The 24,690-nt window shown below is 47.4% G+C and overlaps 1 protein-coding gene across 1 annotated transcript in view; it reads left to right on the forward strand.

Moving 5' to 3' along the window:
* Positions 1–245: 245 nt before the first annotated feature.
* The window catches only part of PRSS56 (serine protease 56), a 29,973-nt gene continuing 5,528 nt past the window's right edge, over positions 246–24,690 (forward strand). Inside the window, exons 1-9 of the mRNA XM_078389012.1 lie at positions 246–345; positions 6,928–7,089; positions 9,496–9,696; positions 12,611–12,664; positions 15,905–16,094; positions 17,697–17,805; positions 17,924–18,083; positions 20,191–20,333; positions 22,662–24,683. Coding sequence (XP_078245138.1) covers positions 246–345; positions 6,928–7,089; positions 9,496–9,696; positions 12,611–12,664; positions 15,905–16,094; positions 17,697–17,805; positions 17,924–18,083; positions 20,191–20,333; positions 22,662–22,910 — 1,368 coding nt within the window. The 3' untranslated portion in view covers positions 22,911–24,683. The remainder of the gene's footprint in view (positions 346–6,927; positions 7,090–9,495; positions 9,697–12,610; positions 12,665–15,904; positions 16,095–17,696; positions 17,806–17,923; positions 18,084–20,190; positions 20,334–22,661; positions 24,684–24,690) is intronic.

Genomic DNA, 24,690 nt, shown 5'->3' on the forward strand with positions numbered 1-24,690 from the left:
TTAATGAATCCGGCTGTTTGTGCCCAACCCCAAAAGCATGGGAAATGTGGATCTCTCCCCCCCCCCTGCACTGTATATATAGACAAAGGCAGTCAGGGGGTATTGTCCCTACTTGTCACTGGCCAGTGGGAAGGAGAGAGAAAGGAGGAAAGCCAAGCCACACTCCACTCTGGACCGCCAGCCAGGGAGGCTTTGGTCTCGGCTCGCACTTTCTGATCCCACCGGTCTCTGCTCCCTCCTGGGTCATGAATCCCAGCCTCTTCCTCCTGGTCTGCCTGACAGAGGCCGCCTTGGCTGCTCCCTTAGCCAAGGAGCTGTACCCGATGCCACCCAGCGTCTTGCGAGGTAAGAGCAGCCCGGTTGCTGGCCGGCCAGCAGCTTTCTAATCCTGGCTAAATGTCCACCTGGCAGCCTTGCTTCCCCGGTGTGGGATGGGGGAGAGAGACGGCCAAAGCAGCAGAGTGACCTAGATTTTTAGATCAGGAGGACCATTGCCTTCTTTTTACCTCCAATCTACCGATTGTCTGCTTGCGTGTGCGCAATGTTGGTGTGTTTGAAACGGACAAAGATCGGAGTGGACTGGAGTTTTCTTATAAAGACCGACAAAGCGGGCAAGGTTTTGAGTTCTCCGGAGGTCTTCTGCATCAAGCTGGCGTGGACCAAAAAACAGGAGACAGGAGAATAAACAAAAGTGCTTGGAAAGCCAGCCTTTGTCATCGCTGTTGGACACTTAATTTACGGTGTTCAGCAAGCGCTGTGCTTCAGGAGGCAGTGTGGAGCAGTGGTTAAAGCAGACTAACTTTCCCTCTAGTTTGCCAGAAAGAGTGACTTCTCATGGGATCTCACTGGCTTCAGTTTTTCCATGACGCAGGCGGATTGTGCTCCCCGATGTCTTTCGAAGGGTTCAGAACTGTGATTTTGATATGCCAAGTCTGTATCTCGCCGGGCCATCAAGGCGGTTCTGACTTGCAGTGACCCCTTGAAGGGTTTCTTAATTAGAGAACAGACAGAAGTGGATTCCCATTTCCTTTCTTCTGATGGCACTGTGCAGCTTGCCCAAGGCCACCCAGGCTGATTTTACTCACAGGAGGCCCAGTGGGGAATCGAACCTCCAACTTCTGGCTCCACAGACATATCCCCTAAACCACTAAACTGTCTTTGTAGAACTGTCAATAATCACCTTCTTAGAAATGCATATCTGGAAAGGACCCTATGGATCATCACGTCTGGCTCCCGTCAAGCAGGCCCAGTAGGGGAATTGAACTCCCAACCTCTTTCTCCGCAGCTGGAGACCTAAACCACTAAGCTATCCAGCCAGCAAAAGTCTGTATAGAGCTTGGGAAATTTCTGGACAACAGTTTCCAACTTCCCCAAGTCAGCATGGCCGTGTTGGCTACCAGATTTGCTGAGTTTTCCAAGTATTAGCAAAGAACTCCCTCCCACACTAATATTCCGAGGAAACACTCTGGAATAAGCACAGTATGTCCCTTTGGAACTATTTAACCCATATAGTTTGTTGCGTTCAGATGTAGCTCTCCAGAACGTCAACCATTCCTAAGACCGCAGTGTTTGTTCCGTGCCTTCAAGACAGAAATGGCTTATAGAATCCTAGGTTGATGGAGTTGGAAGGGCCCTCTAAGGCCATCCGGTCCAACCTCCTGCTCCGTGCAGGAATCCAGATCAAAGCAGGTCTGACAGATGGTTGTTAATTTCCTCTTGAATGCCTCCAGGGCTGGAGCGCCCACCGCCTCTCAAGGCAACTGGTTCCATTGTCATACTGCTCTAACAGTTAATAAGTTTTTCCTGCTATTCAATCAAAATCTGGTTTCCTGTCGTTTGAGCCCATTATAATGTGTCCTGCACTCTGGGATGATCGAGCACAGATCCTGCCCCGCCTCTGTACGACAGCCGTTCAAACATTCGAAAAGTGCTATTGTATCATGCCTCAGTGTATAATGACCCTAATAGGGCTTTCAAGGAAGTGAGATATGTATGGTGTAGTTTTTCCAGTTCCACTCGCCCACGGAGTTTCAATGGCCAAGTGGGGATTTTTAGAGTCCTAATCCATAACTATATCCACTTCACCACACTGTGACTCCTAGATGTTGATAAATTAACTGGAGCGGTTTGTGACCACCTCCAGAGTTTTGAACAACCACAACTTGCCCCTTGTTTCTTAATGGTGACCAACCTCACATGTAGTGTGTAAGATAGAACTAGAGGGTGTTCAAAGCCAGTGATTTCCCCAGGGTGTGTGGGCTGTTGGGAACAAACAAACAAACCTTGGATTAGACAGCCCTTGATTGCGATGCGGAAAAGCAGTTCTTACGTCATTTTGCTCAAATTATCGATCAACTTCAGCACAAACTGATCGAAATGCCACGTTGGAAAAAAATACTTTGTGCTTGGAAACCTATGGGACTGTATTCCATCTGTCTAAAGGAATTAATGACAGCAACATGTCATTCCTATCCCTGGAGAGAATTCAACCATATCTATTTTATTATTTATTATTTACATCTACATTGTGGCTTTCTTCCTCCACATTTTTTTAGCTGCACAAGAACCCTACGAGGTAGGCCAGCCTTATTAGTGCACATCACTACAACTCCAACCATGGATTTTATGGAGGATCCAGGTGCCTATGTTTCGATCGGCCTCTCCTTTTTTTAAAAAACCAGAGAAGATCTGCTAAACTGAAATGAGAGGAGAGCTGTGGAGTAACTTTTCACTGAGAGGAGGGAGCCATTCTGGTGAGGAAAAAAAAACGGGGGAAAAGCACACATTTGGAAGAAATGTCCAAGCAAGCAACAGCGATCTCAGCCGGTTGCAGCGAAAAACACAGCAGTACCTTTAAGACTATGCAAGTCTAGAAGTCCAAAACAAATTCCTTTCCCCACTTTCAGAAACCCTGTAAAGGAAATAATTCCACTCCGTCCCTCAAGAGTGTCCCAAGAATTAATCTCACCTTCACCGGATGTTTACGTAAAGGATCTTGAAAATTCCTGCAAAAAATCCTACAGGTGCTGGAAGAACTGCTACGGCTACTACCTGAGAGTAGGATATAAACTCCATTCTGCATCTTTCAGACATCCTCAGATAGCAGATGTCTGGAAATCTTGAGACACCAGTGTAAGGGGTAGAGTGCCCCTTTTGTTGTCGTTGTTTAGTCGTATCCGACTCTTCGTGACCCCATGGACCAGAACACGCCAGGCCCTCCTGTCTTCCACGGCCTCCCGGAGTTGGGTCAGATTCATGTTGGTTGCTTCGATGACCCTGTCCAACCATCTCATCCTCTGTCGTCCCCTTCTCCTCCTCTTGCCCTCACACTTAGCCAACATCAAGGTCTTTTCCAAGGAGTCTTCTCTTCTCATGAGATGGCCAAAGGATTGGAGCCTCAGCTTCAGGATCTGTCCTTCCAGTGAGCACTCAGGGTTGATTTCCTTCAGAACGGATGGGTTTGTTCTCCTTGCAGTCCAGGGGACTCTCAAGAGTCTCCTCCAGAACCACAATTCAAAAGCATCAATTCTTCGGCGGTCAGCTTCTTGGTTATGGCTTTTGCTCTTACTGGTGGTGTGATCGGATGGCGTTATAGGATCATGTTGGATCACACCGGAAAGGTTAACTTCCCTAGATGCAATCTCCTCTAAAGTGACTCTTCATCCGATCCTGATTGCTCCACCCCAGGTCTAAAAAAAGAGTAGGTTTGCCACGGGGCAAAAAAAAAAAAAAAATCCAGACTGAGAAGAAAGCAGCATGGGGCTGGTCCGTGTGGGGTTGGTCCGTGATTTTCTGTGCGTCGTTGGGTTACTGGAAGACAGACTGAGTCAGACCAAAAGGTCTGTCTGTATCCTAAGCCATGGAATTTACTGGGTAACACTTTCTCAGATTCACCTACCTCATAGGATCTGTGTGTACCTAAAAATGTGGAGGAGGAAAGCCATCTTAGGTGGAATACAGATGTAAATAATAAATAATAAAAATAGATATAGTTGAATTCTCTCCAGGAACAACCTGTTGCTATCATTAATTCCTTTAGACAGGATGGAAACCATAGGTTTCAAAAGCATAGAACAGGTGTTTATTTTTTCCCCCATGTGGCATTTAAATAAATTTGTGCTGAGGTTGACAGATAATTTGAGCAATAAGGAAGAACCACTCGGCTGCCCGATAACCAAGGTCTGTCTAGTCAAGGTTTTGTTTGTTTCTGACATCCCAGGGAGGGAATTGCAGGCAAGCAGAGGCTCAAAACATTTTAGTACTACAAATCCCAGGATCCCCAGTGAACATGGGCGTTGTAGTCCGGAACAGTAAATTGACCCACAGTCTGTCAGAAACAGGCTTTTTCAAGCGCCATGGGAATCCCGCCTGCTGTTCTGCATGCGTATCTCATGTTTGAGCAGTAAGAAGAAGGGACGGACATAGGGCCTTAACCACACAGAGACATTTGAACTGCTTCTTTTTCCTCCTTTTTATATATATATCGATATATTTGTATGTACAGTCATGTGGTAGATATATCGCGGAGTCCATTCACATGGCTATCTGTTCAATGGATAAATTTCTTGCTGTTTGTACCAGTTTTGTAAGATACATGTGTTGTCTCATATACATCAATTTATTTTCCGTCTTGTTTCTGGGTTCCTGCTGCCCTAAATATTTATTCTTTTTTTAAAATCATATGCAATCTATCACTCTTTTCCTGTCACTTCCAACTATTAATCGATGTACCACCTGATGATATATGTTACAGTACTTGTAGCCCTTCCTTCCTTCCTTCCTTCCTTCCTTCCTTCCTTCCTTCCTTCCTTCCTTCCTTCCTTCCTTCCTTCCTTCCTTCCTTCCTTCCTTCCTTCCTTCCTTCCTTCCTTCCTTCATCTTCCAAGCCGCCCCGAGTAGACATTGTTTAGAGGGGCAGGGTAAAAATCTAATAAATAAATAAATAAAAATAAATCTTCTCCTTCCTTCCTTCCTTCCTTCCTTCCTTCCTTCCTTCCTTCCTTCCTTCCTTCCTTCCTTCCTTCCTTCCTTCCTTCCTTCCTTCCTTCCTTCCTTCCTTCCTTCCTTCTACCGGGAAAGGCTGTTTCCTTCTGAGCAATGCACTCTGTGTTGTTATCGCTTCTGCTGCTGCAAGAACTTTCTGAAGATAGTAAGCGATTTATCACTAAGCACTTTTTAAAAAATTCAAGAAAGAGGGTAGGAGTGCGGTGGCCATGGCACTCCAAAGCGTGGCTCAATCTCGAAGTAAAAAAAAATGTCCGCAATGTTCATGCCTGCCAAAATGATAAGGACTGGTGCAATACAGGGATCCGATCATGTTAAAAAGGCCGTGCTGGCAAGGTGCGGGATGGCCAAATGAATTGATGTTACCTGTGTGTCATATGAGCCGAAATTTATACATTTAAATGATGATTTAAATAATGGCAGAAGTGTTATATTGTGTGACTGCACCTTCTGATGGTATTTCTGATGGTATTTCTGGGGTGTAAGATTGACTGATCCATAGATCCAGGCAAAGCATAAGAAAGGGGTTTTGAACATGGCGGCTCATTTTGCGACATTGGATCTCGTTGGAAACCCGATCTACTAGCTTTTGGACCTTGTTTTACACAGACTTAAGTTTGTAGGAACAAACTTTACTTGCCTGTACCCCAAACCCGCTTTCTCGGAAGGGGAAATGATAAATGGATCATCTCTCTGCTCACTAGCTAAGCCAGGAAAAGGGACGATAGGCCAGAATTCACATTCCCCACAAGTCTTGGAGGGCCGGATGACGTCCGAGGCTCCCCGGCCGAAGCGCCAAAGAGCCGACTGGCCCTTTTCCACCTGGCTTTCCCCCCAGGAAGTCAGATTTTTCCGTGCCAGAAGGGCGAGGGAGATGCAGAGTTGATTTGAGGAGTCAACTAGCCTTCCACACTTTGCGCTTTGCTTCCCCCACACCTTTTTCCTTAGAGAAAGTGAGCTATATACCTGTAGAAAACCAGTTGGAATATGAAGGTAACTTTGGTCACTTCCTATGACTTAAGCCCCACTGCTTTTTGAAATGCGCTCTCCTCCCTGTTTTAATTGCCAGTCAAGCTTCCTCTGTGGTCAGCCGGGCAAGAAAGCTGGTCTGGTGGCTGGCTGGACGGCGGCAGCAGCTGCTCCCATCCTGCCGTGTGAAACGTGGGTTAAAACAGGATATGTGTTTTAAGCCGTTTGGTTCCAATTTTCAGATAACTCGTGGTAACAACCTTCCTGCAGGGTTGCTGTAAAGATGCAGCTCCTGCCAGGGAGTGGAACCAGCTTCCTTGCTGATGCACCGTCAGGAATTTGCCCCAGCTGGCATTTCACTCATCGACCTTACAGATCTGAAAACGAGCGTGGTGAGCAGTCTTGACTTGTTTTAACTGCTGCACCACAAGGCGAGTTGAGTGTGGCGTGTAATGGTCAATAAGTGGTCAAGAGTTGGGTTGTTGTTTTTTTGGCAGGCTAGGCTCACTGGATCAGTCCTGCCACGTCCACCACGGATTTTCCTTCATCATACGTATCAATGGCTGTGAATGCACGAACGGGGAGATACATTCATTCATTCATTCATTCATTCATTCATTCATTCATTCATTCATTTTATTTTATTTTATTTTATTTTATTTTATTTATATCCCGCCTATCTGGTTGGTTAAGACCACTCATCCACTGAGCATGAAGGTGCATCAGGGAGAACTGATTTTCCTCTGCAACTGCATGGTGTTTCTCCCTTGGTCATGTTTCTTTCTTCGCCACTGGCCTCTTCCCAGGCACTGAACGAAAACACAGGCCCCGTGTGCCTTTGCCGGGGGAGATCCGGTGGGCAGGGGGGGAATGGGTTAGGGTCTTGCCAGTGGTTTCCTCCCTAGACATGGCAACCATCCTCCTAATGCCAGCTTCTCTGTCCCCCTTTTCCAGCGCTCTCCAACAGGGGCACCCTGGTGCTGGAGGCCGCCATGAAGAACGCCCTGCTGGCCACGGAGGCGGCCGTCTCGGAGCACAGGCGGAGGCTGCAGCAGTGCGAGGCGTGCACGCTCTGCCTTTTTGGAGACTGTGGAAACTGGACCCAGGAATGCTCCCGTAAGTTCCCACCCACCGAAAACCGCCCCTGCTGGGGGCCCGTGCAAAGTGTTCCCAGTCCCAGAGGTGGGAGGGCAATACTAAGTTCCTTGTCTTTTCCGTGGCGCTCCCGGGCTTTGTGTCATCAAACAGGTGGGGTCGTAGAGCCAGGGTTTAACAGGCTCAGAGCCCTTTCTGAGATGCAGTGTAGTTGAGCAGGATTGAGTCTTGAACGGGCAATTAAGAGCCATTCACTCTACAAAAGGGCTGTTTTTGGTGGTTGCTTCCAAGGTGTGGAATTACCACTACCAGGAACGAAAGCCAACATGCACTGCTCATTTCTGTCATTCCAGTAGCAGGTAACAGGTCTCTGTGTTCAGCCAGGCTTTTGACCAGTGACTGGCTGTCAGGAAGGGGTGCAATGTGGGAACATTTGTACTTTTAACCATTTTCATCTGGTTTCAAATGAGTTTATCCCATTGTTGTTCAACAGGTAAGAAGCTTCCCTGTTTGTAATATTGCAATACAATCCATTTTCAACTGTCCTTGTCTTTTAAAAACTTTGTCGGCCGCCTTGAGTCCTTATATCGGGAGAAAGGCGGAGGACAAACATTAGTTAATTAATTAATTAAATCACACGATCCACCAATCTGGCTGACGCCTTCTGGACCCACTGTCATATTTGGATCATTTTCAAGGGAAGCCCCCACAGAGAGAGCATGGCAGAAATAAAAACATAAAGTGAAGGAATGGAGGCTCGCTCTTCATTGCCCTAAAATAGCAACTTTATCAATAAGCGGAAAAGGAGGAATTAACTAGGGAGCTTCCAATTTATTAACAGCAGCAAGATTCATGATACCTAAGTACTGGGAAATACAGTAGAAAACCCTTTCCACTGGATCAGTATCTGTGATTTCACTTATCCAAGGCCTGAAAATGTTGAAAATGTGAAAAGAATATATGTACAATGTTTGCTATTATCCACGGTTTTCGGTATCCGCGGGGGCTTGGAAACAATTCCCAGTGGATACAGGGTCCTACGGTAAAGCAATTCAATTGAATGAACGGTATAAAGAAATACAGACTACATATCTATTAATGATAAATTAATGTGTATATTAAAGAAAGGATTGTTTAAAAATGCATATTTTACATATATTTTGGGATAATTTATTGACTGTGTGTTAATAAAGGGGAACACAAGCACACCCTTGCAACAACCGTTACAATTTTGGAAAGGGAAGGGGAATCCAGGAAGCAAAGATAATTTGTCCCGGGGGGGCATATGGTCATCGTTGCTTGGAAGTCTTATGTATAAAGTACAGGTATGTGCTTTGTGTTTACTTTTTAAAGTTTGAATTGTGCAGTGTAACGTAGGTTCATTAAAAATAAAAGCAAAGCAATACAAAAGCAAAGCGTGCTGTTTGCATATCACCCCACAGTGTTTAAAGCACTTTCTGGGTGGTTTACACTTGGCTACACGTTGCCCCTCTCTGCCCCCCCCCCCGGGAGCTGGGTATTGAATTTACTCATCTTGGAAGGATGGAAGGCTGAGTGAACTTTGAGCTGGCTACCAGGCATTGAATCTGGGTTGTGAGCAGAGTTTCAGCGGCAGTACTGCAGTTTAACCTCTGCACCACGAGGCATATATATATTTGTTGTGGAGAGACTGAAGGAGGAGGAAGGCCACCCCCTGCCCTTTTGAAGGAGCCACAGGAGGGTGTCTGTGGAGCTCATTAGCTGTTTGGTCTCCTCTGCCTTCCAGGAAACATGATCTAGACCGGTGGTTTGCAGTCGGTGAGTCTCCAGATGTTCTTGGACTGCAACCTCCAGAAACCAACCCCCCCCAATTGACCCATTGACTCAATGCTTCCGTGAGTTGAAGTCCAAAAAATATTTTGAGGGAACCAGCGATCCAGGATCCTTTGATTTTTGCAGTGCAAAACTATGATACACCATAGGAGGTGAAGCGAAGAAGCAAGAGATACTGAAATCTGAAAGGAAGGAAGAGTATCAGGGTCTTAATAATCAAGGATGTCATCCCTATGTGATGGCTGTGCTGTTGCGCACCCAACAGAGCGAAGGAAGGAGAATTTTAATGTGCCTAGAACAACCGGTGGCCTCTTGGGTCCACCAGAAGATCAGCTTCTAGCCATAGAACAATATGATGCAGTTAGCACATTATTAGAAGCAGAGCTGTCTTAAGAGGCAACAAGCATCTGCTTATCTCACTCTGTTGCAAAAATAAGGTTGTTTTTGTTTTGTGTTTGGTCATCAGGAAGTCAACACCGGCTTCCTGCCTGATCACACCCACGTAGGATTTTGAAGGCCTCGCATGCCCGGGAGAACCTGATCATTATGGGAAATATGAATTCATGTGTGATCTGACCTTCAGCCTTATTTCCCTACCTCTGCTTCTCTCCACAGCCTCGGACGCGCCCCCAGACGCCCTGCCCAGCTGCGAAGCTGTGTTGCGAGCCCAAACAATCCCAGAACAGCCAGCTAGGAACTGGGCCCTTAGCAAAGTCTGCGCTGCTTACCGGCACCTCTGCATGGGCCAGGCACGGGATCCTGACGGTTGCATCCACCTTATGGCCAGTCACTGCCAGCTGCGGCTGCAGGAATGCCGTAAGTGAAGACGTACTAGTGGCAGGCTGAGGAAGGAGACCTCCGGAAAGTTATCTTGGGGGACTAGCCCTTCCAGTAGAGGGATGTGGGTGGCGCTGTGGGTTAAACCACAGAAGCCTCTGTGCTACAAGGTCAGAAGACCAGCCTTCGTAAGATCGAATCCACGCGATTGAGGGAGCTCCCATCGCTTGTCCCAGCTCCTACCAACCTAGCCATTCGAAAGCATGTAAAAATGTGAGCCGATAAATAGGTACCACCATGGTGGGAGGGTCACGGCGTTCCGTGTCTAGTTACGCTGGCCACGTGACCACGGAAACTGTCTTCGGACAAACGTTGGCTCTACGGCTTGGAGACGGGGATGAGCACCGTGCCCTAGAGTCAGACACAACTGGACTCAAAGGGGAACCTTTACCTTTACCCCTTCCAGAATTCCTCTTCCACAACCCTGCGGCTGGGTTAAGAAGACCTTTAGAGGCTCTGAGCACCGAAAAGATTCTGGTGCCCCCTATGAATTTAACGGGTAATGGGTCCTGCGGCTTGGGGGGGAAAAATAGTATCATGCACACATTTTGGACATGAAAATCTAATTGTACAGCATGTGGCAAAAAATACTCCCAGCTACGTATTGTATACAGAACAACACGGGCAATCAAGTTACTGGTTTCCAGCCCAATCTTGCCGTTTCACGCTTTGATTGATGTGGACAGATTTTGTCAGAATCTGTAAACTGAAAAGCTCAAACAAGAGCTGAAAACCCGTTCGGGAGTGTTTTTAACAGTGGTAGTGATTTCTTTGGCTTGCACCTACTGTATAGGATGAAGGCCATGGGTCTCTAAATGATCAGCAGCTTGTTTTATCCTTAACCCCACCCCACCTCCCAAAATATAGATGTCATAAAAAGAAACAAAAAACACATCAAATGATGATGATGGTAATGGGTAATTTTACTTAAAATGAATGTTCTCACTAGGCGAGTCTTTAGTGGTTCATACTCAATTACTTTCAATAAGGAGGTGGTTATCTATTATCCACAGTTTTCAGTGTCCACAGGGACTCGGACCCAATCTCTGGTGAATAGGGGAGTCCTATGGTAAAGCATTTAAATTGAATGAATAGTATAAAGAAATACGGACTATAGCTAGTAATGATTGATTAATGTGTAATATTAAAATTTTAAGACAGATTTGGGCACTGAAAAAAAAATCTGTGATGACCCTTTCTCTTGTCGATGCTCTAAGCATGTGCTTATTTTGCTTAATGATTAATCCAGCCCTGTCTGCTGCTGGGCTTGGCATTGAACTGCAACAACAACAACAACAACAACAACAACAACAACAACAACAACAACAACAACAACAACAACAACAACAACAACAACAACAACAACAACAACAACAACAACAACTTTTCCAAACTCTGTAAAAGCAGGGCTGGCTGGATTCTTGTACTCTATGTTGTTTCTCTCCTTCAAATCAGGATTTACGCATGATGAAAGACAAACTTCCATGGGCGACCAGCAAAAATAAAACTTTTTGGAATCTGCTCTGAGTTGGGGGCGCAAGGTTCAGATGGGACATGAGAATTTAGTAACGTTGCACACAAATTGTGCACAACGACTGGCGTCCTCTTTGGAATGGAAGGCTCCCCATCCTCTGGCCAGCTCCTGTTTGCATTCCTGGTGTTTGCCTCGGTTGTAAGCTTGGACACATAACCGTTTGTGCAAATGGTCGCACAATGGGGATGCTGCCAGAATGGAGGCCGGGGGAGGGGCTGGAAGAGATCCATATGCAATCGCCTTCGACTCTAAATAGGATAGTTATGATCTGATTCTCATGACCACACCACCCTGAAAGGCAGTCTCTCTCTGGGGCTTATAGGCTATGGACCTGTGCTGCATTTATGGTGCTGCTCATGACAGTCCTTATAGCTGCGCCCCTATGGAGAGTCCTGAAATGCAGGGCAGCGATGTTGTTTCAGCTCAAGAGACTGGTACTGGCCCTTTCGCCTTGACCAAGAGCAGGTCTTTTGTAAAGCCAATGGTTCTTAATCAAGCACAGAATGCAAGAGTAACCCATCCCAGCGTACTCTGCGTAAACAACCTGGAAGGGAAGACGGCAGCTTAGCTCCGAAAAAGGATGAGCAGAATCCGGATAAGGCCCTCATCCTTGGTAATCAGTCCCAGCGCTCAGACCTTGTAAGCCTACGATATGTATCATGTACCCTGCGGGCTGCATGTGCCCCCTCCCAGGGTTCAATTATACCCCATTCTTTGCTTCATAAAGTCCTCTTCTGGCCTCTAAGGGCTAGGGAGCAATTCTGCCGTGTTTGAAGCTGACCCAAAGTTAGCCTTGGGCATAACTCTGTCCTCCCATGTTTCTGGAAATGTTCTTTTTTTTTAGAATCCTAGAAGCATGGAGTCGGAAGGGGGCCTCTAAGGCCATCAGGTCCACACACACACACCCCACTTCAAGGCAGGAATCCAAATCCAAGCCGACCCGACAGACAGTTGCTCAGTTTTCTCTTGAAGGCCTCCAGCTTTGGAGTGTTAAGGGTGTGAGAGCTTTTGAAGCAGCCCTTTCCATTTTGTAAGGGGAAAATGGGGAGGATTGGGGTCGCAGGTGTAGCCCTCCAGTTGTGAGCGAGATGGGTACGTATGTGGGTCCTGAATCTCCCCGGGACCCCATGGGACCTACAGGACCTTAGTCTGGGGCTGGATCCTCCCAGTTGACCCTGCAACCGGGCAAAGGAGGGAAAAGATTGTGGTGGCCGCTGGGGCTCAGCTTAAGGAGATGGCTTCACGGAGGACCTTTAGTGCCACCAGAGAATCGCCCTCGCAGGTTTCTCGAGTCGCCCCAGGCGAGGTGCTTGCCACTGGAGGACCCACACTAACCTCCCCTTCCTTCTCCTCCCGCAGGCCTGGAGAGCGACATGGACTATTTGAATACGGTTGCCGACCAGTCCCTTCCAGGTGAGACGGCAAACCCTCGGCGTGGCCGGCTCGGAAAAACGCCCCTCCTTGCCCAGAAGCTGAAATAAGCATCTCTGGCAGAAGAGGAAACCTCTCCCCGGAGGAGGCCCCCCAGCCTGGTTAATCCGCTGCTGTGCGGATGTGCGGCTTCGTGTGCATGGCGGTTTCTCTGTCCCCTTTGACAGCCTCAGCACCGCAGGGCTCCGGCCAGGGCTGGTGCCCCCGGCATCTGTTTCCTGCTGTTCTCCGCAAGGGGGAAAGGTCAACCCTGGCCGCTGACGGGGCCACCAGGCCGAGGGCTGCTCTCCGAGGACAAAACACTCACCTTGTTAATTGGGATTAAGCTTGACAGCTCCGTGAGCACAGGAGTGGTGGCCGTGGCCTTCTTCTCTCCCTCCTTCCCAAATTCTCAAAGAGCCCCCCCTTCTCTCCTCCTGCCTCTGTTTTTTTGGGAACCAAGGGGCCGATACCCCCCCCATCTCAGTTCGGCCAGTCTGGTCTCTCTGGTGTCGAGTTCAGGCCACCGTCAAGAAGCAGACAAAACGTGCCGCAGAGAGTAAAGACAAGATCGGCACTCAGGAGTGTTCCTTTTTTCGGATTACAACCCCCAGAATCCCCGGCCGGCCTGGCTCATTGGCGGATTCTGGGGGTTGTAGTTCTTTTTTTAAAAAAAGGAACGCTGGCAAGCCATGCACTCAGTAAGCATCGCTGCCATGGGAAGTGGCTCAAAAGCCACACCTGGTTTAGAAAACTGGATGTTCCAAGGCCATAGATGTTGCTGAAGCTCATTTCAAAAGCTGAATGACTTCTCTGGGAGGTTTTCAGGATGTGGCAATTTATATATGCATTTTTGCTGGAGGAAATGAGGAAGCGGGAGGGAGAAGCCACAGAAAAGGGGGTGGGCGGGCTGTACTTGAGGCGCTGGTAGGAAGGAACTGCTGTGTTGTTTCAAACCAAGGAATGTGGTTCAAAAATGCTTTTTACAAATTTTTCCGTGTGTGTTCTTTGCTAAAGTTGCCAGTTGGCAGGATAGCTCTGGATGGAGAGCCAGAGGTTGGGAGTCTGATTCGTCACTCTGTGCCTCCAGAGGAGAAAAAGCCAGCCTGGGTAGCCTTGGGAAACCTGCACAGTAGTCCCAGGGCGCCCCTAGTGGAAGGGAAGGGTAAAGCACTTCAGAGTATTCTCTACCTAGAAAAACCCCAAAAGGGTTGCCATAAGTTGAAATGGAACAAGTAATTGGTTCAAATTTGGGAAAGGAGTACGACAAGTCTGTATATTGCCCCCCAGCTTATTTAACACATATGCAGAATACATCATGCAAATGGCTGGACTGGAGGAATCCCAAGCCGGAATTAAGATTGCCAGAAGAAATATCAACAACCTCCAATATGCAGATGACACCACTCTGATGGCAGAAAATGAGGAGGAATTAAAGAACCTTGTAATGAGGGTGAAAGAGGAGAGTGCAAAAAACGGCCTGAAACTCAACATCCAACAAACTAAGATCATGGCCACTGGTCCCATCACCTCCTGGCAAATAGAAGGGGAAGATATGGAGGCAGTGACAGATTTTATTTTCTTGGGCTCGATGATCACTGCAGATGGAGACAGCAGCCATGAAATTAAAAGACGCCTGCTTCTTGGGAGGAAAACGATGACAAACCTTGACAGCATCTTAAAAAGCAGAGACATCACCTTGCCAACAAAAGTCCGAATAGTCAAAGCTATGGTTTTTCCTGTCGTGATGTGTGGTAGTGAGAGCTGGACCATAAAGAAAGCAGACCACCGAAGAATTGATGCCTTTGAATTGTGGTGCTGGAGGAGGCTCTTGAGAGTCCCTTGGACTGCAAGGAGAATAAACCTATCAATTCTAAAGGAAATCAACCCTGAGTGCTCACTGGAAGGAGAGATCCTGAAGCTGAGGCTCCAATACTTTGGCCATCTCATGAGAAGACTCCTTGGAAAAGACCTTGATGTTGGGAAAGTGTGACGGCAAGAGGAGAAGGGGACGACAGAGGATGAGATGGCTGGACAGTGTCTGCGAAGCAACTAACATGAATTTGACCCAACTCCGGGAGGCAGTGGAAGATAGGAGGGCCTGGCGTACTCTGGTCCATGGGGTCACGAAGAGTTGGGCACGACTAAACGAAACGAAGTTGGAATCAACTTGATACCGCACCATTATGACCATCCTCATTATTGTTACTGAAGCTACACCCCAGAGACTCAGAATATAAATAAGGATGCTCCTAGTTCAACAGATTGTCTATTAAAATAAACATCGAGCACAATTGCCTAAAACTTTTAGTGGACTTGAGCTCCCTTTTGAACCAATGTCATGTTTCAGCCCAAAGCCTTACCTGCTGAATTGTTAGGTTTCTTATGTCCTGGAAATCTTGTCAGAAAGAATTCTGGCAGCTCTAGGCAACGTCACCCATTTACATTTTGCGATCCAGAACTTGCTGGATGCTGAATTTTGGGAAATGTTGGCTTATAACGCTGGTTTAAAATCAAATAAATCAGCAACAGCCCAACGTAGAATCATAGAATAATGGGGCAGGGGGGGATCTAGAAGGCCATTGAGTCCAAACCCCCTACTCAAGGCAAGAACCCAAATCAAAGCAGATCTGACAGAGGGTTCCTCAATTTTATCTTCATCGCCTCCAGTGTTGGAGCGCTCACCGTCTCCCAAAGCAATTAGTTCCATTGTCATACTGCTCTAACAGTTAGGAAGTTTTTCCTGATATTCAACCGAAATCTGGCTTCCGTTAACTTGAGCCCACGGTTGCGTGTCCTGCACTCTGGGATGATCGAGAACAGATCCTGCCCCTCCTCTGTAGGACTACCTTCCACACCCTTGAAAAGTGTTGTTATACCTCCCCGTAATCTTCTTTGCTCATCCATTCCTCCTTTTTCGGTCCTGTCCTAAACTCCAAAAAGTGAGTTATTTTAGTTTGGAACGGTTGCCTTTCAAGAATTGAACTCTCAGAATCTCGCAGCCAGCGCAGGTATTGGCCATGCCGCCTAGGGGATTTTGAGTTCTTTAGTCCTTTTTTAAAAAAAAAACACAAATTCTTGTTGATTCTCGTTTTTATGAAGCCAAAGTCGGGGCAATAAGAGACAGGAGGTTCCCTCGTGGTTGGCCGGAGACTTGATGCACCCCAGGAAGTGGACGAATCTAGAGGCTAATACCCTTTCCGATCCTCTAACATCTCCCCTTTGCTTCCTCCTCCCTCCCAGGGCTGTGTGGGCAGCAGAGGGTTCCGGCCCCCAACGCAACAATGGCCAAAGGGAAGATTGTGGGGGGCAGCCCCTCCTGGCCTGGAGCCTGGCCATGGCTGGTGTCCGTCCGGCTCAACGGGGAGTTGATGTGCGGAGGGGTGCTGGTGGAGGACGCCTGGGTCCTCACGGCTGCCCACTGCTTCGCTGGGTAAGGTCATGCCAAGATGCTTTCTGATCGTGCATGCACATCAATGGTCTGCCATTCCCAACCTCTACCCCATCAAGTCTTCCTTGGTTCACCGAGTCCCTTCAAAAGGGTCTTTGCTGCCCCCTGGTGCCTGGGAGGAACGGTAGGAGTCCCTAGCAGTATGCCACGTTGTATATTTTTTGGACTACACCTGGTCTACTCCTAAAAAAAAAAATCACAAGCTTCCCCCACACACTGGATGACATGACAAGAGTTTCAGCAGTCTTTTACAAAAGAGCTGTATGTGTGTGTGTGTGTGTGTTTGTTTGATTTCGGAGCAATAAAAGGTATTTTTCCCCTTTTTAAAAAAACCTCATACTTTGTATTTTGCACACACGCATGTGCAAGTCCTCTTTTTTTAAATGAATGCTGTTGCAGATGTGGCTTTTTTAAAAAAAAAAACACTCTTAGGAGCAAAAAAAAATGTGCCCGTCCTTGACCTCCCCCCTCCATGGCCAAAATCCAGTCATAAGCACCAACTAGAGTAGGCGCATGGAGTCAAATCCGGCGAATAGAGTTGCATTGCTTATGATTAAGTTATGATTAAGTCATGTATTGTTTTAGTCATGTTAATGTATTGCTTTGGGACGTGGTGGCGCTGTAAGGGATGTGGTGGCGCTGTGAGCTAAACCGCAGAAGCCTTTGTGTGCTGCAGGGTCAGAAGACCAGCAGTCGTAAGATCGAATCCACGCGACGGAGTGAGCGCCCATCGCTTGTCCCAGCTCCCGCCAACCTAGCGGTTCGAAAGCATGCAAATGCGAGTAGATCAATAGGGACCACCTCGGTGGGAAGGTAACAGCGCTCCGTGTCTAAGTCGCACTGGCCACGTGACCACGGGAGATTGTCTTCGGACAAAACGCTAGCTCTATGGCTTGGAAATGGGGATAAGCACCACCCCCTAGAGTCGAACATGACTGGACAACAATTGTCAAGGGGAACCTTTACCTTTACCTTGGTTGTATAGTTGGGTGGCGTTGTTTTTCCCTCCCTTTAAAGTAAAATAATTTTTTGAAATATTAAAACAAATGAATCCATGGAACTTACAGAGGAGCTGAATCACCAAATCCCCACTGATTCAATGGGTCTGGTCTACTTGCAACTTGCTACTGGATTTCGGCCAATATGTTGCAACACCTTTTTTTCACTGAAGATGGGGGGGGGGGATCTTACGTATTTGTTGTGTATTTGTTATGTACAGTAGGACCCCAGTATCCATGGGGATCAGTTCCAAGTCTCCTGTGGCAGATTATAGCAGACACAATAATAATAAGGAATGTTATACATCGCATGGTCTCTTGCTCCTTCCAGCGGCTAGTCTGGGTAATGACATCATTAGATATATATATATATTTGGGATTTTTCTTTTAATATTTTTAATACTTTCAGATAAGTGCATCAGCAGAAACCAATCCTGCGGATAAGAGGGGTCCTATTGTTAGTGTTGACAATTCCAGTGACTGCCCGTGTCAGCTTTTGCTCCACGATAGACCAGGTTGAGAAGGCAAGGCAGAGTAAACTAAGGGCATCAATTGACTGGCCTTTTCCCTTTCTTCCCTCTTGCAGAAGTAAAAATGAATTGGCCTGGTCTGTGGTGGTGGGCGACTACGACGTGACAAAGCCGGACGAAGGTGAGCGGACGGTGCCGGTCAGCCGAATCCTTTCCCATCCCAAGGTAAGCTGCTGGGGCCTCCTCTTCTCTCCCACCTGATAGTTGGTGATTACTCCCCCACAACTCAAGCGGCTGATGCCACCCTTCACTCCGATCTTCTCGCTTCTCTTTCCGCACACAGTTCAACCCCAAGACTTTCCACAACGATGTGGCTTTACTGGAGCTGAGCAGCCCCGCCACGCCGTCCGCCTGGGTAACTCCCGTGTGCTTGCCGGAGCGACCCACAGAGATGGGCCCAGGGATGCTGTGTTATATCATTGGCTGGGGTTCGCTCTATGAAGGTAAAGGGACAAATGGGGGAAGTATGGAAGTGGTATGGATGTAGGGCACACAACCATGGGCTCAAGTGAAAGGAAGACAGATTTCGGTTGAATCTCGGGAAAAACTTCTCAACTGTTAGAGCAGTACGACAATAAAACCAATTAACCTGGGAGTGGGTGAGTGCTCCTACACTGGAGGCATTCAAGAGAAACTTAGATAATCACCTGGCAGATATGCTTTGATTGGGTTCCTGCGTTGAGCAGGGGGTTGGACTTGATGGCCTTGTAGGCCCCTTCCAACTTCATTTTTCTATGATTCTACGATTCCGTTACGAAAGCTAACATTATGGTGGAATAGTTCCAGGTCCCGCACACCCTTCTCCTGAGGCTTGCCAGGGGCTGCACGGTGACCCCCACTCCATGAAAACCAAACCAAACCAGATCACAAGGGAACTTGGGGGGGGGGGACAATCTCCATTTCTGCTTTGGAAAGGAATTTGTATAGCCTTTTAAAAATTTAGTTACATCAGAGATGTCAACTTCCAGAGATCTGGGGTCTGCAAACAACCAACCCTGAAACGGGGAGGGCTCTACCCCCTTTTGTGATCCCCTCCATTTTTTTCTTAAAATTTGTCCATACTGAAACAGCCTTCTTATGCCCTCTAGTGGCATGAAAAGTAAAATAAAATACTGTAGATAAAACTGGGGGGGGGGGGAAGAATGGGCTTCTGATAGAGCCTGAAACATGGCAGAAGTGAGCTCTTTGAGAGAATGGGGTGGGGGAGCTGTGGCAGGGCAGAGGTGGCAGGGGACCCCGTCAGAGTCTGGCGGTGTGTGTGTATGTGTGTGTGTGTGTGTGTGTGTGTGTGTGTGTGCGCGCGTGCGCGCGCGCGCATCTGATGTGCTGCACTTTAGCCATCCAAGAAGATTCAGGAAGGGTGTTAAATTATCCTCTGCAAGGATTTTTTTATTTTAAAATTTGACTCTTGCACTCTGTTGCTTTTAAAAGTGCTTTTCATGTGGATTTTATTTACCGCTTTTAACACGATCCTTGTTTAGTTCCTTGGAAATATTTGTATATATTTAGCGTTTAAATATTGTCCTTTTAATGACGTAAGCTGCCTTGGGTCCTTCTGGGAAGAAACACAGGGGCATATTTTCTGGAAGCTTGCAGGGTGCTATTTCACTCCCCCCCCTCCACCCCAGGGAAAAGTAAATCACACGGGGAAGGCCCATAACTTCAAGGAAGAGGCAGAAATGACCTTAGGAATGACTGGAAGGGACCTTGGAGGTCTTCTAGTCCAACCCCCTGCCCGAGGCAGGAGACCTCATAATCATCCCTGACAGATTCCTGTCCAATCTTTTCTGGAAAACCTCCAGAGATGGGGTACCCACCCCATTGGGAGGCAAGCTTTAGTTCCATTGCTTTATGGTTCTCTCCGTCAGGAAATTCCTTATTTCCAGGTTGGATCTCCCTCTGATGAGTTCCCACCTATGGGCTCTTGACCTTCCCTCAGGCGCCACGGAGGATCAATCAATGCCCTCTTCTGGGGCATCCCTTCAGATATTGGAAGATGGCGATCACGTCTCCCCTCAGTCTCCCCTTCGTTAAAAACATACCTGGTTCTTTGAGGCGTTCTTCATAGGATTTAGCCTCCAGTCCCCTGAATCATCTTCGTTGCTCTTCTCTGCACCCCTCCCAGGGCTTCAGCATCCTGAGTAGAGTGTCCTTCCAGTGGGTCATACAGTGCCTCATAGGAACGTCCATTTCAGGGCGGCTCTCTAAATTACCCACAACCCCCTGCAGCCATTCCACCTCGGGGACATTGGAAGAAACGAACATGGCGACTCCAGGTTGCCACCCTCGCCAAGATAGCCTCAGAGATTCGACAATGGAGGAGAGACTTACCACAGGACCTTTTTGATGAGGGCCTGCCAACATGGAGCTGGGCCTGAGGAGAGGGGGAGGAAGTGGCTGGGGCTCCTTGTCAGGGCTGAGGCCACCTCCAGACAGAGACACCGGTCTGTCCCCAACTTGTTGCAACGGACGGTTTAGGCGCAGTGGAGAGAATCATTGGACACTGGCTGTACGAAGACCCACCTGTAGCATCTTCTGCTTCTTCCACAGATGGACCTGCAGCGGATGTTGTCATGGAAGCCCGGGTGCCCATCCTGGCCCAAGACATCTGCCAAGGTACCCTGGGATCCCAGCTCTTCACCAATGCCATGTTCTGTGCTGGCTACCTTTCTGGGGGCATCGACTCATGCCAGGTAGGCATCTCTCAGGGTGCAGGCGGAAGGGCATCAGGGCTAGGCATAGAACGCAAAAAACCACAGAGGTGGATGGGACCCAAAGGGTGCTGAGTCCAAACCAGAGATGGGCATGAGTTTAAAAACAAATCGCAAAATTTACCAAAATTTCTAATTCGTTGATTCGTATTCATTCGATGGGATGCCTCCGACAAATACAAATCAATGCATTTTTAGTGATTTTGATTCATTAATTCATTGGGCTATAAAATTGCTGCCCCCAAGTCACCGGAAGACACGGAAATCACAGAGAAGCTTCACGTGACTTTCATCTATAATCCCTCCAAGTTTCGTGAGGATTTGGTGTCCGCCGCTAGCCAGCTACTAAAGGGCACTTTCCGGGAGGGGACCTACTTTGTGGGTGCAAAGTAGCCTATCTTCACCAAATGTGGTGGGATTGTAGAGGAGAGTCAAGCTTCTGTGTGATTTTGGTGTCTCTAGGTGCCTGGGAGAGGCATCCATGGTTCTCATCATCAGGAAATTTTTAGAGGCAAAGCAAATGGATGAATTGATTCGTCAGGAAAAAAATTTGTGAATTCATTTTTTTGTGATTTGTTGGCTTTGACGAATTATGAGTCAAAACAAATCACAATTTTTCCGATTCGTGCCCATTTCTGGCCCAAATCCCTGCTGAAGTGTAAAATCCAGAGCTTGAGTGTGCTTGACAGATGGCCCATTAAACCTTTATTTAAAAGTTTGCAAAGGGCTCTTAACTCTCTGGAGTCACAGAAAACGCGCTTACTCCACCCTCCATGTGAAAGCCCTTCAGAGATCTGAAGATGGCTACCAAGTCACCTCTTAGTCCTTTTGTCCTCTGACACTCCCTTCCAGTTCTGATTTTGTTTTTTTTTGGGGGGGGGGATCAATTTGATTCCAGTTCCTGACCTGATTCGTGCAAAAACAAATCAGCACATACTCAAATTTGAATTCCTGCACTGAGCAGGAGGGGGTTGGACTTGATGGCCTTATAGGCCCCTTCCAACTCTATGATTCTATGAACACACAAGCATGTCATAGAATCATAGGATTATAGAATCATGGAAGGGACCTAGAAGACCATCGAGTCCAACCCTCTGCTCAAAGCAGGAATCCAAATCAAAATAGGTCAAAATAGACCTGACAGCTGGCTGTTCGATTTCTCTTCAGTGCCTCCAGTGTTGGAGTGCTCTCACGCTTCGCTCATCCAAGACATATATGATGGGGAAACTGCCTCATTTGGGGGCTGTGAAGAAAGAGCCTGTAAAGTCCTGCTCAGCGAGAGAGCAATTTTTAGCAAGGTGATAAAAAGGGACTCCAGATCTAAGCTAAGTGAATACTGAAGTGTGATACTGTGGAGAGTTAAGAAAGCAGGAGGAAGAGCAGTCAAAGTTCAAGCCAGAGTCAAGCCACAAATCAAAGCCACCACCTGATTACTGGGTCAGGTTGGCAGGAGAGGCCTAAGAAATGCCAAGAGCCGGAAAGAAAACCAGTGGGCACTTTCCTGGGGAGACCCACTTCTGGGGCTTGGATCTCTAAATCCCAATCTTCTACTCCAAGGATTTGGACTAGAACTTGGATATGTAAATCCCAATCTTCACCAAACTTGGAGGGACTGTAGAGGAGAGTCAGAGGAATTTTCCCTGCAATTTTGGTGTCTCTAGGTGGCTGGGGGCAGTTTTATAGCCAAATGAATTGATGAATCAAAAATCGCTCAAAATTCTCTGATTCGTACAAATACGAATCAATGAATTTGCAATTTCTGAATTAATTTGGTGATTTGTTTGTTTGTTTTTTAAATTCGGGCCCACCTCCAGTCCTGGATCAAGGCTCAGTGCTCCGTCTCTGCTACGCCAGGTTGTCCTGTACCTCCAAATGCCCTCAGTCTTGAAGGCCTGTCCTCCTCAGGCCCTTCTCTGGAGAGGACCAACCCTCCCTGGAAGATTTCGTGTCTCTTTTCTGCCCAGAGAAGGTTTGCCAGCTGATGCCTTAAGCTCACCTTCTGTCCTAGTCCCTCCAAGTTAAGCACAACATCTTAATTTTCGTCCTCAGAGGAAGATTCTGCCAGGTGTGGCCTGACACACAGCCCAAGAATGTGGAGTTTCTGTTTTGATTTGTTTAAGCCACACTATCCTTTCTCTCCCCAGTTGTGTGTGCATGTGGGGCATGAGGCGGTAGTGACGGTTTGCATGCCTTAGACCACATGGCTGTGTGCTGCTGAGGCCGCTCCTCTCTGCCCTCAGCCTGCCATTTTGGATTTGGTCCTCTCCCTTCGCTCATAGAATTTCAACAGGCGCTTCTGTCTCTTCTCAGGGTGATTCTGGGGGACCGTTGACATGCTGGGACCCTTTGTCTGAGCGCTATGTGCTGCATGGAATCACTTCATGGGGCGACGGCTGTGGAGAGCGTGGGAAGCCTGGTGTATACACCCGTGTGGCGACTTTCACAGACTGGATACAGAAGCAGATGGAGAGTGAGTACTTGGGCAGTGCACTCGTGAAGCTTCCGGCCCCAGATGTCACAGCGTGCAAGAAAAGAAACAGAATGTCAGGCCAGAGATGAAAACAAGTCAGGCCTTTATAGACTGAGGGAAGTGAGGGGAGAAATATCCAGGTGGATAAAGGTGGGGTGTGTGAGGGAGAAAGCTGTGTTTTCTGCTTTCAGAACTCAGGGAAACGAATAGGATCAGAAGGCACCGTTGGTTATTTTCCTAATGCTAATAATCACCAATAGGTAAAGGTTCCCCTTGACAATTTGTCCAGTCGTGTCCGACTCTAGGGGGCGATGCTCAACTCCGTATCCAACCCATAGAGCTAGCGTTCGTCCAAAGACAATCTTCCGTGGTCACGTGGCCAGCGCGTTTAGACATGGAATGCCGTTACCTTCCCACTGAGGTGGTACCTATTTATCTACTTGAATTTTTGCATTTTGCATGCTTTTGAACCGCATTTTGGCAGGAGCTGCAACAAGTGACAGGGGCTCACTCCATTGAGTGGATTCGATCTTACGACGGCTGGTCTTCTGACCTTTCAGCACAGAGGCTTCTGCGGTTTAACCCGCAGCGCCACCATGTTCCAATTACCAATAGATTCACCTTTAAATTTCTGCAGTCTCTGAATTTTGGGGACCTTAGAGCAAAGCCCCAGATGCCCCACCTTAGTTACAGCCCTGCCCCTGTGTTGAACTTCACTTTTCTTTGAGAGGAAATTAATGCAATGGTCTTATAGTTTCTGTGCTCTTTGGCATCTCCTTTCCAAATAAGTGGGATGTATGCTGAACATTTCGAGTCTCTGGGCAAATGTTTTGTTTTTCATATTTGTCGTTATATTCTTAAGGTTGTAACAGATTCAGTCATTGTAGCTTCAAAGGACGTAAAGTTTCAAACGATGGTGATGTTGACAGGTTTTTCATGAACTCTGATATTATTTAGTCTCACTTTACATTATCATCCATGACTGCTTGTACTGCATCTCATAGTTAGAGCCACACAATTTCTTCTGAAATTTTTGTTTCCAGAATAAAAGGCTTTGTGATTATTTGAATGAAAATTCCCAAATTTTAGCCGTTGTAGTTAAATCAAGTATTCAGTGCCTGAATGTTCCATTTCTTGTGTTACCAGTTTGATCTTACCTTTCCAGTTCCATGTGTCATACATTGCAGGATCCCTCTTTTGCTTCTGATCATATGAGCAACTAGATGCCCTTTAAGCTTCATTAATGACAGTGCTGTTCACACTTTGCCTTTGGTTTTCCCTGGTAGCTGGCTGAGTGCCTTCTAACCTGGATGTCTCATCTTCCGGCACTATCTCTTGATTTCTTTTGGATTGTTTTGGATTACTTCATCACAGAGTTTCCTATTCTATGCATTACAATCTTTGTGTATTACAGCCTGCATCTGTTACACTATGCATTACATATTTCAGATAGACATATTAATCACACTTATATCCTACTTTTCCTCCAGTGAACTCAAGATAGCGTAGACACTGGGTAGACTGGTTGAAAATCCAGTCGGTGCTCATTCTCAATTCTACCTTGAGTGGGATTTCTTCCCCCTGCTCTTGTCAGAGCACCTGTTTGTTGCCCATTCCCCTTTCTCTCCCACTCCCTCCTGTTTAGGCACCCCTTGTTCCTCTCCTCCTTGCAGAATCGCCGTCCAGCCGGGAGCCCACCTGCTTCGAGTTGCTAGCCTTGGCCCAAATACCGGCAGAAAAGCGTCCCGCGGAATTTGCCCACCTGTGTGCCTTCTATGCCCAGCCCTGTTCGCCGTCGGCTAGCCCGGCCGCTTGTGCCCGTGCCGCCGAGGAAAAGTGCACGACCAGGAAGCAGCAGTGCGGTGAGTG

Source organism: Pogona vitticeps, chromosome 3, assembly GCF_051106095.1.
Source record: "Pogona vitticeps strain Pit_001003342236 chromosome 3, PviZW2.1, whole genome shotgun sequence".
Lineage (NCBI taxonomy): Eukaryota > Metazoa > Chordata > Lepidosauria > Squamata > Agamidae > Pogona > Pogona vitticeps.